General features: G+C 40.3%; 1 protein-coding gene across 8 annotated transcripts in view; it reads left to right on the top strand.

The window, feature by feature from the left end:
* Window positions 1–13132, top strand: part of LOC104593041 (ubiquitin carboxyl-terminal hydrolase 24-like) — a 31529-nt gene that overhangs the window by 14555 nt on the left and 3842 nt on the right. For 5 of the 8 annotated variants that reach the window (XM_088899918.1, XM_088899919.1, XM_088899916.1 and 2 more), the window contains one exon: window positions 4878–5054. In XM_088899918.1, the coding sequence (XP_088756044.1) occupies window positions 4878–5054 (177 nt within the window). Of the gene's footprint in view, window positions 1–4877; window positions 5055–8239; window positions 8615–13132 lie in introns of those variants that run through there. The other 3 variants (XM_088899913.1, XM_088899915.1, XM_088899914.1) reach the window with 1 other exon arrangement.

Genomic DNA, 13132 nt, shown 5'->3' with positions numbered 1-13132 from the left:
TATAGGAGCTTTCCTACCAGTTGCTGGAACATAACTTTGTCTTCAAGAAGCTCCCCACTCTCGGCACTAATCCTGTGATTCTGTTCAATTGGTGTATCTGCAGGCTTGACACCTAACTTTCCAGTTTCTGCCAACAGGTCTAGGACATATTTCCTCTGAGATATAAAGATCCCCTGTTTGGATCTAGCAACCTCAATACCCAAAAAATACCGGAGTACACCAAGGTCCTTCACCTCAAATTCTTGGTGAAGAAGCTGTTTAGGAGACTCAATCTCATGGCTATCATTCCCTGTGACCACAATATCATCAACATATACTGCCAATAGTGTCAAAGAGGACTCCACCCTCTTGATGAATAGGGTATGATCTGACTGGGCTTGTACATATCCAAACTTCACAAGTGCTAGTCTGAATCTATCGAACCAAGCCCTAGGTGACTGTTTCAAACCATACAAAGCCTTGTTGAGCCGGCAGACCTTCTTACCTACTTCTGCATCATAGAAGCCAGGAGGCAAACGCATGTAAACTTCTTCCTGCAGATCTCCATTCAGAAAGGCATTTTTCACGTCCATTTGGTATAAAGGCCAAGTGTGACTTGCTGCAAGGGACAAGAGAACTCGAATAGTAGTCATCTTGGCTACCGGTGCAAATGTCTCCAAGTAATCTATGCCATAAGTTTGTGTAAACCCTCTTGCAACTAACCGAGCTTTATACTTCTCAATAGATCCATCTGCATTATGCTTCACCGTAAATACCCATCTGCACCCAACTGGTTTCTTTCCTTTTGGCAAATAAACTACCTGTAGGTAGGAGATAGGCGATCATAGGATAAAAAATGGGAAATACAGTGGGCTGTGGATGTGGTACAATGTCGTTTCCCTTTACGGACTGCAATTGGAAGGTCAAGATCATCTGTAGGGAAAGTCTCTGTGGGCTCTGGGACTGAAGTATCTGGACCTGGAGCTGCAGATGAGATTGGAGCTGGTCTGGACTGCTGATGATCAGGATCAACCTGCCTGCATCGCCTGTGATAAACCCTCAACTCCTGATCCCTCTGACCACCCTCACCATTGCAGTTCTCATCACCCAATGGAATAGGTAAAGGAACTGCCCCACTCTCACTGCTCTCCCCCTGAAGGCAAGAACTCAAACCCCCACTCTCACTACTCTCCCCCTGAGGGGCAACCCGTGGATAATAGGGTGTCCCCTCAAACAAAGTGACATCCATGGAGACAAACTTCCTCCCGGAGACAGGATCATAACAGCAATAACCCTTTTGAGTTTGTGCATAACCAAGGAAGATGCATTTGGAGGCTTTGGGTTCGAACTTGGAGGGATGGGGTCTGAGAAGCTGAACAAAGCAAGTGCAACCGAATGTCTTAAGGGGAATAGAAAACAAGTCCTCACGTGGGTGTAGAAGCGAAAAAGGAGATCACATATCAAGGACCCTAGAAGGGACCCGATTAAAAAGGTATACCGCCGTGAGGATAGCGTCCCCCAGAAGCGAATAGGGACATTGGAAGTAAACATGAGGCTTTTAGCCACTTCCAAAATGTGTCTATTCTTCCTCTCGGCAACTCCATTCTGCTAAGGTGTATGAGGGCAAGAGCTCTGGTGGATAACCCCATGATGAAGAAGATAAGATGTCAATGATTTAGCAAAGTATTCCTTTGCGTTATCAGATCGGAGAACTTTGATCTTGGCATCAAACTGGGTTAGGATCATTTGGTGAAAATTTTGGGTCAGGGAAGGTACCTCATCTCGTGAACGTATGAGATAAACCCAAGAAAAGCGGGTATGGTCATCAACAAATAACAAAAAATATCTGTACCCACCCATGGAAGGGATATGATAAGGCCCCCAAACGTCAGTATGCACAATATCAAAAGAATTATCACTCCTTTTATTACTCAATAAATAAGGCTTTCTACAATGCTTAGCAAACTCACAACTTTCACACTGTAGCTGAGACAACTCAATAGACTCAAATAAAGTAGGAAACAAACTTTGTAAAGATCGAAAAAACAAATGACCTAATCGGTTATGCCAAAGCATAACCGGACTCACACTCTTAGAAACAAAAGACAACTTCTCTACTGACTCTCCCTGACGAAACCGCTCCCCGAGCAGATAGATCCCATTCGTCTCACGGCCAGTCCCAATCACCTTCTGCGTCTCCAAGTCCTGAAAAACACATCGGTCAGGGAAGAAGTTTACTGAGCAGTTCATATGCTTGGTAATACTACTGACTGAAAGAAGGTTAGTATCAAGCTTAGGCACATGCAAAACAGATGATAGGGAGATAGTATCTGAAAACTTGATGTCACCCTTCCCAGAAATAGGAACCAGGGAGCCCTCAGCAATAGATACTTTGTCCCTACCAGAAGACAAATGGTAAGTAGTAAACAGTGAAGGCAAGCTAGTCATGTGATCAGATGCACCTGAGTCTATTACCCAACAAGGTTCAGTAGTACCTGGAGTTGAGGCATGATAGGCTGAAGCTCGAGTACCTGAATGGGCGAAGGCAGATGTGACAGGGGCTGATGGAGGCTGCGGTGGCTGAGCTAAATTTCCAACCTCCTTTTCTAGCTATATTAGGGCAGCCCGAACTGCAGCTAAGGTCTCCAAAGATGTTCCTTTTGTGCCAGATGAGGATGCTGAATCAGTGTTCATGGCTATATGAGCAGTGCCCTTCTTGTTTCTTAACTTCGCAGGAACCAAGTGGGGATGCAGTTTCCAACATGTCTCTTTTGTATGTTTGGGTTTCTTACAATGTTCACATACTACATCCTTCTTGTCTTCCTTCCTCCTGTCCTTCTCTGAATCACCCCCTGATTTGGGTGTAGCCGCTACAAAGGTTGATATGGGTTGCATCATAACCTTCCTTCTGGTTTCTTCACTATGTACAAATGAGTAAGCCTGAGAGAGAGTCACATTGTCTCTAGTCAAAATCTGCTGCCTCACAATATCATATTCTGAGTTCAGTCCCGCCAGGAACTCAAACACTCTGTTTGTCTCGATGTGCTTTCTATGGGTTTGAGCATCTTTGGGACTCTCCCACTCAAGAGTCTCTAAGTGATCAATCTCATGCCACAGGGACTTCAAGGTAGAGAAGTAGACCGATACCGGTTTCTCTCCTTGTTTAAGGGTGTTCACTTCACATTTCAATTCATATGCTCTGGCAACATTAAGGGGTTGGGAGTAAGTTTCTTTCATAACATCCCATATCTCCTTAGCTGTTTTTGCCCATAAATAATTCCGGCTAATATGAGGCTGCATAGAATTACACAGCCATGTCATAACCAAGTAGTTTTCTTGCATCCACTTGGTATATGTCAGGTCTCCCTTGGAAGGTTCTTTCATATCTCCCAGGAGGTACCCTAATTTACCTCTTCCACCAATAGCCATCATGGCTGATTGGGCCCATTCCAAATAGTTTGATCCATCAAACTTTATGGTCGTAATTTGACCACCCATCTCAGAAATACCACCATAACTGATGTTCCCAAGACTGCCTTCTGCCTGAATTTTAGACTCCATTTCTGTCAAGTCTCAAAACAGTACTTGAATCACCAATCACAATCAAAACAGTATAGGCCTGATCTGTATTCTCAGTGTATGTGCACAAAACCGAAGTAATTCTGATCTAAAACCAACTAACCAACACAGCAGTAGCTGTCCGTAGATCTCTAACCCCCTTAGAACTCTGAGAACAACTTTAAAACAAAACTGATATGCTAGGGAAAGTTAGGGTTTTAATCAGTCCTGAAAGGAAGCAATTCAGTCGCACAGTCCAAACTATATAGATGAGCTTGCAGTAGGGTTAATAAGAAACCCTAGAATCTGATCGGATCTACCAATCAACTTAAGAGTAGCTCTAGGTAGATCACAGAGTTCAGTCAACCACTAGGGCTTGCCGCAGATCACTCTCAAACCCTAGAGTAGAGAGAAACATAGTTCGGTCCAGGGTTTGATGTAAAACCCTAGGAAATCGAAGAGAGGAAGAGCTAGAATGGTTTGGCCTTCCCCTCCAGATAGGTCCAACCTATCTTCTCTGAAAGCTCTATTAAAAAGTAACAACTTACAAGGAAAAAATAGTTCGCTGCCTTCTAGGGTTACCTGAACCCTAGTCTTCTCTGATCCTTCCTGACCACCAACACTCTGCAACCCTAGCAAGTTTCCAACAGCTGCTAGTACCTCTGGCGATCTCCAAGAATCAGTCTGTGAACTCCTCCTTTTCAGCTTTCAGTCCTAGGAGATTCTCATGTGGTCGGCTGGTATTAGACTCACATGAAAAACCTTAACTTGGCTCTGATACCATGTAGGTTTTCAAGACTGCTATTCAGTCTTGATCACTAAGAGATTTTAGGTTCGATGAGAAGAGAAAGTGAAGAAGATGTAGAAGAAAGAGTGATGGAAGAGCAATAGAACACAAATTTTGAGGAGAAGAATAGAATGTCAATATTCTGTCGCCGCCGCTTTAAGTTAATATATATAGGTTATGCTGGTTACATGAAAGGACATATCTGCCCTTGGTGTTTACATCATAACTGCTAACAAATAACAACCAATATAAAACTGAAACTAGAAATAACAGAACAACAAAATAACCACAGCTGTGACTAGATACATTCTACCCTACGGACAGTGTGGTACCACAGCTGTGGGGCCCACATCAATGTTCTCTACAGTGCCCAATCACATTCTATAAAAAAGATTCCACCTTTTCTTATTCTAACCTTTTCCATTTGTCCATTTTATGAGAATATGAAGTTTAATTTCTGGATCTCTTCTCACTCCTAAAATTATACAAGGGTACGCAAATAGGAGAATAAACATTAATTGTACTAAAGATCTCTAATAATGGACACTTTCAGGCTGGGGTGGTCAGTGCTAGCAAGTCCGTAAAGATACAAACACTTTCGAAGGTTATGATACTGCACCTAATGCGATTCACCTATGGAAGCCAAGGAAGCACCAAGCTGCATAAGCCTGTGCGCTTTCCTCTTGAGCTGGTTTTGGGCCGTGAATTGCTTGACACTCCATCTTCAGAGGTTTGATTCCTTTGTATTTTCATTTCTGTTGCTTTTAAATGTAATTATGAGTCCATCTAAGTAATGCTTTGCATATGAGATTCGCAAGCTATGATTTCTAGTTGCCATATGCTTCACATGCCCATGCCTGGTGTACATTATAAATACATAATATGATACTGGATACTGCATAGAGCCATTGATATATACTATTATAAAAAGTACGAATGAAGGTGGGACTTTTCTTGACTAAAATGCCCACATTTGTTATTTAGTACATTTCTAATTATGAAGGTTGAAAACATAATTTCAATTAATGTTTTTCACCTCATTTAATCCTCTCTCATTAATTCTTGTATTTAAGGTATTAACTCCCATCCTCTCTTATTAAATCCCATATTTAAGTTATTTTTCACTAATAAATGCTACTAATTAGATTTATGACCAATACTTTTAACAATATAAACCCATATATTTTAAAACTTAATAAAAAACAAAACCATTCTTTATCCAAGTGATGACTAAGCAATTTGACTATTTGAATTAAATTAGCCAACCCATGAAGTCATAGTTAGATAATAAAATTTTTAAATAGAATCAAATATAGAAAATTACAAAAAAATGTAAAAATATAGACACATTTATGATATTTTTTATTAATCAAATTAAAAAAAGAAGTGTAATAAACAAGAATTATTTTTATTGATGATGAATAGTTCAACTTTTGGGTAAAACCTTTAATGTCATAATTAAATAATAAAAATTAATAAACTATAAAAAGCACAAAAATAAAATACATAAATTTTACAAAAAATAACATTTGGGTACATGTATAATATCATATATTTTTCATATTAAACAAAAACTAAGTGTATGTACAGCATTATTTTTTACACAGAAATAAAAAAATATAGAAAAACTTGAACACATCTATAACTCCATATTTACACTATTAAAAATATGAATAATATTGTGGAACTTTCTTTTGACTAAAATACCCATTTTTTGCATTTAATCCTATTTAATTGTGAGGTTTATAGTGTAGTTTGAACCACAATTTTCATGTCATTCAATTCTCTCTTTAAATCTTACATTTTTTTGATAAATGAACAAAAAATATATAATAAGATAGAACATTACAAAAATAAGAGTTTAGCCAAGTAGGTAGGCCTATCAATGATACCTCAAACTTTGCAGCTCAATATGAGGTGCTTATGTAATCAGATTCAGATTTTGCAATATGCATCCGATTAATAGTGAAAAACAAAAATATAAAAAATAAAAAATACATGAATTTTATAGATCATTTTGGATGCATTATTCCTATCATTATCATCATCATGTGCAAAGCACGTGCACACTTACTAGTACACATAAAATATCTACATGGTGTATCTTAATTCATAATACTATGAAAAGTACTTGTATTTTATATGTTCAATCAAATTTGAAAAGATATTAATTATTAACATATGGCACTTAGATTGGGGTTTTGTGTGCAAATTGGACTTAGAAAAGGCCTATGATATGGTGGACTGGGGTTTTTTGAAAGAAGTTTTGCATCAACGGGGGTTTGGGGAGAGATGGTGCAATTGGATGCTTGGGTGTATACGATCTTGTCATTTTTCTATCCTTGTTAATGGAGTGGTAAAAGACTTTTTCCCAGCTTGTAGAGGGTTAAGGCAAGGTGATCCCCTATCACCCTTCCTTTTTACTTTAGTGGCAGATGTCTTCAGTAGACTCCTCGCTAAGGCAGACAAAGAAGATGACTTTTGGGGTTGGAGAGTGGGTAGAGACAATGTTCCAATTACTCATCTCCAATTTGTAGATGATATCATTATTTTTTGTGAAGGAGGAGACATCAGGAAAGTCAGGAGATTGAAAAATCTAATCAAGAAGTTTGAAAAAGTGTCAAATATGAAAATCAATTTGGACAAGAGTTGCATAACAGGGATTAATATGGAGGGGATGGTCCTACATAGGATAGCAGATTGCTTAGAATGTCATATCACCCCGTGGCCTTTGACTACATAGGGCTTCCCCTAGGTGCAAACCCGAAGGAAAGTAGGTTTTGGAACCCAATTATAGAAAGATGTAAAAAGAGATTGGCTGCTTGGAAGAGAAGTTACATCTCTTTGGGAGGTAGGATCACTCTGATAAAATCAACTCTGGCTAACCTACCCATCTACTTCCTCTCTAATTTTAGGATTCCACCAAGAGAAGAAAAGAAATTAGAAAAATTTATGAGGGATTTTCTTTGGTAGCCGGGAGAGACTAGAAAGGACCACTTAATATAATGGGAGGTTATGTGTAAAAGAAAGGAAGAAGGTGGTTTAGGTCTAGGGAATGTAAGGAAGAAGAATATAGCTCTGTTAGGGAAATGGTTATGGAGATGGCCTCTTGAGAGAGAAAATTTGTGGGTTGAAGTAGTGGCAAGTATACATGGCAGATTGGAGAATGGCTGGGACGCTGGTGTATCGCGTAGGGTTACCTTGGCAGCACCTTGGAAAGCAATTCATAGCCTCCTCCCTCAGTTTCTCAGGTACATCAGGTATGATGTTGGCTCAGGGAGTTTAATTCGGTTTTGGGAAGACACTTGGCTTGGTGACTGACCTTTAAAGGAGGTGTTTCCTTCTTTGTATTCTATTTCTTTGTATAAAAATAAGGTCATTTCAATTTTTTTGGTTCTTCCTTCTTTGCCCTTGAGTCTTAATTGGGATCTCGGATTTCGAAGGGGTTTGAGGGATGAGGAAGCAACTTGTCAGTCAAAGCTTCTCCTTCTTCCTGATAGTGTTTCTTTAGAGCTTTCTTGTCCAGATAGAAGAATTTGTTTCCCAAGCTCTAAAGGTTCTTTTTCTTGTGCCTCCTTTTTTAAAGCTCTTTGTTAGTCCCTTTCCTCTCTGTCCTTTCCTTGTAAAGAAGTGTGGTTCCTGCTGATTCCCCTTAAAATTCAGGCCTTCTATTGGGAAGTGGCTCTTGGGAAAATTAACACTCTGGACTATTTGCAAAAGAAGGGGCCTTTTCTGTGTATTTCCCCGAATTAGTTCACTCTATGCAAATCTGATGGTGAATCTTGTTACCATTTACTAATTTCCTGTTCATTTGCTACAGATATATAGGATTGGTTTTTCTCTTTGTTTGGGTGTAGGTGGAATATTCCAATGGAGATAAAAATGTTGTTTGACCCATCTACCTTTGCTTTACAGAAGAAGAGGGGAAGAGTAATGTGGAGGTACACTAGAGCAGCAGTGGTGTGGACCTTGTGGGAAGAGAGAAATGCCAGAATCTTCCAAGAGAAAGAAAGGGGCAAACGACAAATTATGGAGTGTGTAATGAGCAGGGTTATACACTGGCTACAAACGTTGCAACTATTAAAAAATTTCACATTTGATGATATTTGGAGGAATTGGCCTTTAGTGGCTTCTAGCTCAGTGTAGAAGGTTAAGGCAAGGTTGGCTTGGACTCCTCCCATTGAAGGATTTCTGAAACTAAACTTCGATGGGAGTAGTCAAGGCAACCCAGGCCCAGCTGGAATAGGAGGGGTCATCAGAGACAAGGAAGGAAATTTAAGAGCACTTTTCTCAGGATGAGTGGGGAATGGAGACTCCTTAAAGGCAGAATTGTACGCAGCCCTATAAGGCGTACATATTGCAAGAGAGTTAGGATTGGAAAATTTGGTGATAGAAGGGGATTCCAAGGTGGTGGTGGGTTGGCTAAAATCCCAGATTCAGTAATTTGGGCTTACAGAAATGAAATGAAGAAATTCAAATGGATAACTCAGCAGATGGATGTAACTATACAATGGGTGGGGAGGGAGGCAAATGCTTTTGCTTATTCTAGCTAAACAAGGAGTAAATAGGGATCAGTTGTACTGGGCCCACTTGTAACTTTATGATATTTTTGTATTAATTAGTGAGGCTGCACCTCACGCCTCATATTGGGATGCTTGTAATGGACTATTTATCATTTGCTTCTAATGAAATCAATTGAATTTTTATCTATCAAAAAAAAAAAAAAAAAAAACAAAACAAATGGCACTTAGATTGTAAAGCTAGAGAAAAACATTTCTTCTCCTTGTTGATTGAAGTTATTGAAATTAATTCTTTCAAAGGCGCTTGAAATCATAGAGGCCAATGTAGCAAGGTCCTCTCTGTCTTGCTAATTATATCCTCCAAGGAAGAGCTCTTGTGATTTGTAAAAAATATGTTCTTCTCACCTTAGAAGCTAAAACCTCATTGTCCATAATCACTTTTTGATACCTTGTTCAAAAAAAAAAAAGAAAACTGAATAAAAAAAAGAGCACAAGGAGATCCTTGGGAATAAGCTACCAAGGTTCTTTCTTGCTAATGATAGCCTCCAAGGAAGAGCTCTTGTTGCTAAAAATATGCTCATTTTTTTTTGATGAATAAAATATGCTCAATTTTTCCCGGTTGTGAAGAAAATAACCACAGAGATCCTTGGGAGTAACCTAGCTTCTGTTATAAAGCCACAAAAAGGTAAAGCCAAATCTTGGAAGTAAAGCATAATGGAGGAACTCCGGGCTTATATTTTATTGGATGGGAGGAATTTGCTAGGAGAAAATTTAGGGAGTTGGAAGCAAAAGGTACTTGGCCTTTGAAGTGGAGACTGATGGTTTGAGTTTACTACAATAAATCATGAGAATCAAGACTGTCAGATATCGCCTGAAGTTGGAGACAAGCTTGTTGAGAAAATGAGTAAAGAGCTTCTTGGGATTGCAACTGGAGAAAATGAGTAATAGGGTAATATTTGTTGTTGGGGATGTTTTAGAGGGTTGGTTGGTTGTGGAATGACTTGCCTTGTGAGGGGCATAGAGTTTCTGGGTGTAATTTGATTTCCTTTTTCTAAACAAATGTTAAGGGTGGTTTGTCTTTTCGGGTTGGTTCTTGGAAAATTTAGGGTCTTGGGTGAGTGGAGGAGGGTGTCCAGCTTTTGAGACTGTTTTTTTTGTCTTCTTTTTTCTGGCGATATCTTATCACCCTTTTTGTTAAGAAAGGGTGTTATAACATGGCTTTGTTAAGAAAGAACCATTAGGACTAGCCATCCAAAATGTCGAATCTTGAATCTTTTCCTTTCATAAGTGAATTGTGGGCATTTAAGTATGTTCTTGATGAATCTTCTTTGATTTGTAAAAATGTTTACACTATACCTTCTCAAACACCAGATCCATAGGATCTATGAACAGGTTGAGTGTTGAAATTACCAGTCCGCATCTGGCTGGCTATATTTGCTACTAATAACACGAAACACAGATAATTTTTCTCTTATCCATATTGCCTTAACTACTTGACCAATAAATTTTTGTTCACAAGGTGGAAATATTAACCTATTCACTGTCTTTCTTTGGATGTAAACATTTGGGGCCAAGCCATCAAACAGTGCTTCTTTTAAGCATTAGGATTGTCTGGAGGGAAGTGTCTCCATTTTTTTCCAAAACAATAGCAACCAAGGCTGGAACAGAGAAGAGGGATGGTGAACTGAAAGGTTTGGCAGGGCACTCTTGAAAAGCACTAATTTCCCTTCTGTAGTTCAAGACTGCTATCAGTCTTGAGCACTAATAAATTTCAGGTTCGAAAAAGGAGAAAGAATAGTGGAAGGAGGAGAAAGAGTAGAGAGAGAGCAGTAGAAGACAAGATTTGAAAGGAAAGACAGAATCTCAATATTCTGCCGCCACCACTTTATTTAATATTTATAGGTTATGCTCATTACATGGAAAGGACAGATCTGCCCTTAGTCTTTACATAACAAATAGAGCAAAATAAAACTGGAACAAATAACAACTGAAACAACTAAATGACCAACAGTTGACCCTAGGAAGACTAGAACACCTTCTACCCTACGAACACAGTGGGACTGTAGCTGTGGGGCCCACATCAGTGTTCTCTACACTCCCCCTCAAGTTGGGAATAAATGTTTATCATTCCCAACTTGGATAGATCCGCCTCTAGCTTCTTCCGTGGTACAACTTTGGTGAGGATATTTGCCAGCTGCATGTTGGAGGTGATGTACGGGAGACACACTTCTTGTGATGAGACCCTCTCTCGTACAAAATGTCGATCAACTTCAATATGTTTAGTTCTGTCATGCTGTACCGGGTTGTGTGCTATATTAATAGCCGCTTGATTATCACAATACAGCATCAGGGGCTTCTCATACTCAATACCCAACTCCTTAAGTAGTCATCTCAGCCAAAGAATTTCAGCCACTCCGTTAGCCATTGACCTGTATTCAGCTTCAGCACTAGATCGGGAGACAACACTCTGTTTCTTACTTCTCCAAGAGACCAAGTTACCTCCCACAAGAGCACAATATCTAGAGGTAGGCCTTTTGTCATCAACACTCCCAGCCCAATCGGCATCCGTATTGACCTCCACCTTCATGTGGCCATTGTTCTTGAATAGTATACCTCTACCCGGGCATCTCTTCAAGTACGCTAATATTCTTTCTGTTGCTAGAAGGTGCGTGGTTCTAGGAGAATGCATGTACTGACTGACAACACTAACTGCATAACTGATATCTAGCCGAGTGAGGCATAGATATAGGAGCTTTCCCACTAATCGCTGAAACATAACCTTGTCTTCAAGAGGCTCCCCACTCTCTGCACTAATCCTATGGTTCTGTTCAATGTGTGTATCCGCAGGTTTGGCACCTAGCTTTCCAGTTTCCGCCAACAGATCTAGAACATATTTCCTTTGAGAGACAAAGATCCCCTGTTTAGATCTAGCAACCTCAATACCCAAAAAATACCGTAGTGCACCCAGATCTTTCACTTCAAACTCTTGATGAAGGAGCTGCTTGAGGGACTCAATCTCATGGCTGTCATTTCCTGTCACCACAATATCATCAACATATATTGCAAGTAATTTCAGAGAGGACTCCACCCTCTTGATGAACAATGTATGATCTGACTGGGCCTGTACATAAGCGAACTTCCCAAGGGCTAGTCTGAATCTGTCGAACCAAGCTCTAGGTGACTGCTTCAAACCATACAATGCCTTATTGAGCTGGCAGACCTTCTTACCTGCCTCTGTATCATAGAATCCAGGAGGCAACTGCATGTAAACCTCTTCCTGCAAGTCCCCATTCAGAAAGGCATTTTTAACGTCCATTTGGTACAAAGGCCAAGTGTGGCTTGCTGCAAGAGATAATAGATCTCGAATGGTGGTCATCTTGGCTACCGGGGCAAATGTCTCCAAGTAATCTATACCATAAGTCTGAGTGAACCCTTTTGCAATTAGCCGAGCTTTGTACCTCTCAATGGAACCATCCGCATTGTGCTTCACAGTAAATACCCATCTGCATCCAACTGGTTTCTTTCCTTTGGGCAAATCAACTAGCTCCCAGGTATTATTTTTCAACAGGGCATCCATTTCAACTTGCATTGCACCTCTCCACTCCGGGACTGATAGGGCTTCTTGCACTGTTCTTGGAATAGGGACATTAGCAACGGAAGTGAGATAGGACCTGTAGGAGGGAGATAGGCGATCATAGGATAAAAACTGGAAAATACAGTGGGTTGTAGATGTGGTACAATGCCGTTTCCCCTTACGGACAGCAATGGGAAGGTCAAGGTCATTTGGAGGAGGTGAAGTGGCAACAATGGAAGAGGTCTCTGTGGGCCCTGGGACTGTAATACCTGGACTTGGAGCCGCAAAAGAGATTGGAGCTGGCCTGGACTACTGATGACCGGGATCAACCTGCCTGCATCGCCTGTGATAAACCCTCAACTCCTGATCCCTCTGACCACCCTCACTATGGTAGCCCTCATCACCCAACGGAATAGGTAAGGGAACAGCCCCAAAAGTATGAACCCTACCCTCACTGTGCTCCCCCTGAAGAAAGTGACCCAAATCCCGACTCGCACTACTCTCCCCCTGAAGAAAGTGACCCAAATCCTGACTCACACTGCTCTCCCCCTGAGGAGAAACCCAAGAATAATATGGTGTCTCCTCAAAGAAAGTGACATCCATGGTGACAAATCTTTTACCTGAGACAGGATCATAGCAGCAATAACCCTTTTGAGTTTGTGCATAACCAAGAAAAATGCATTTGGAGGCCTTTGGTTCAAACTTGGAGTGATG

Source organism: Nelumbo nucifera, chromosome 3 (assembly GCF_055504915.1).
Source record: "Nelumbo nucifera cultivar China Antique chromosome 3, China Antique-T2T, whole genome shotgun sequence".
Classification (NCBI taxonomy): Eukaryota; Viridiplantae; Streptophyta; class Magnoliopsida; order Proteales; family Nelumbonaceae; genus Nelumbo; species Nelumbo nucifera.
The sequence above is the reverse complement of the archived record's forward strand: the minus strand, read 5'-3'. Positions and strand labels throughout refer to the sequence as shown.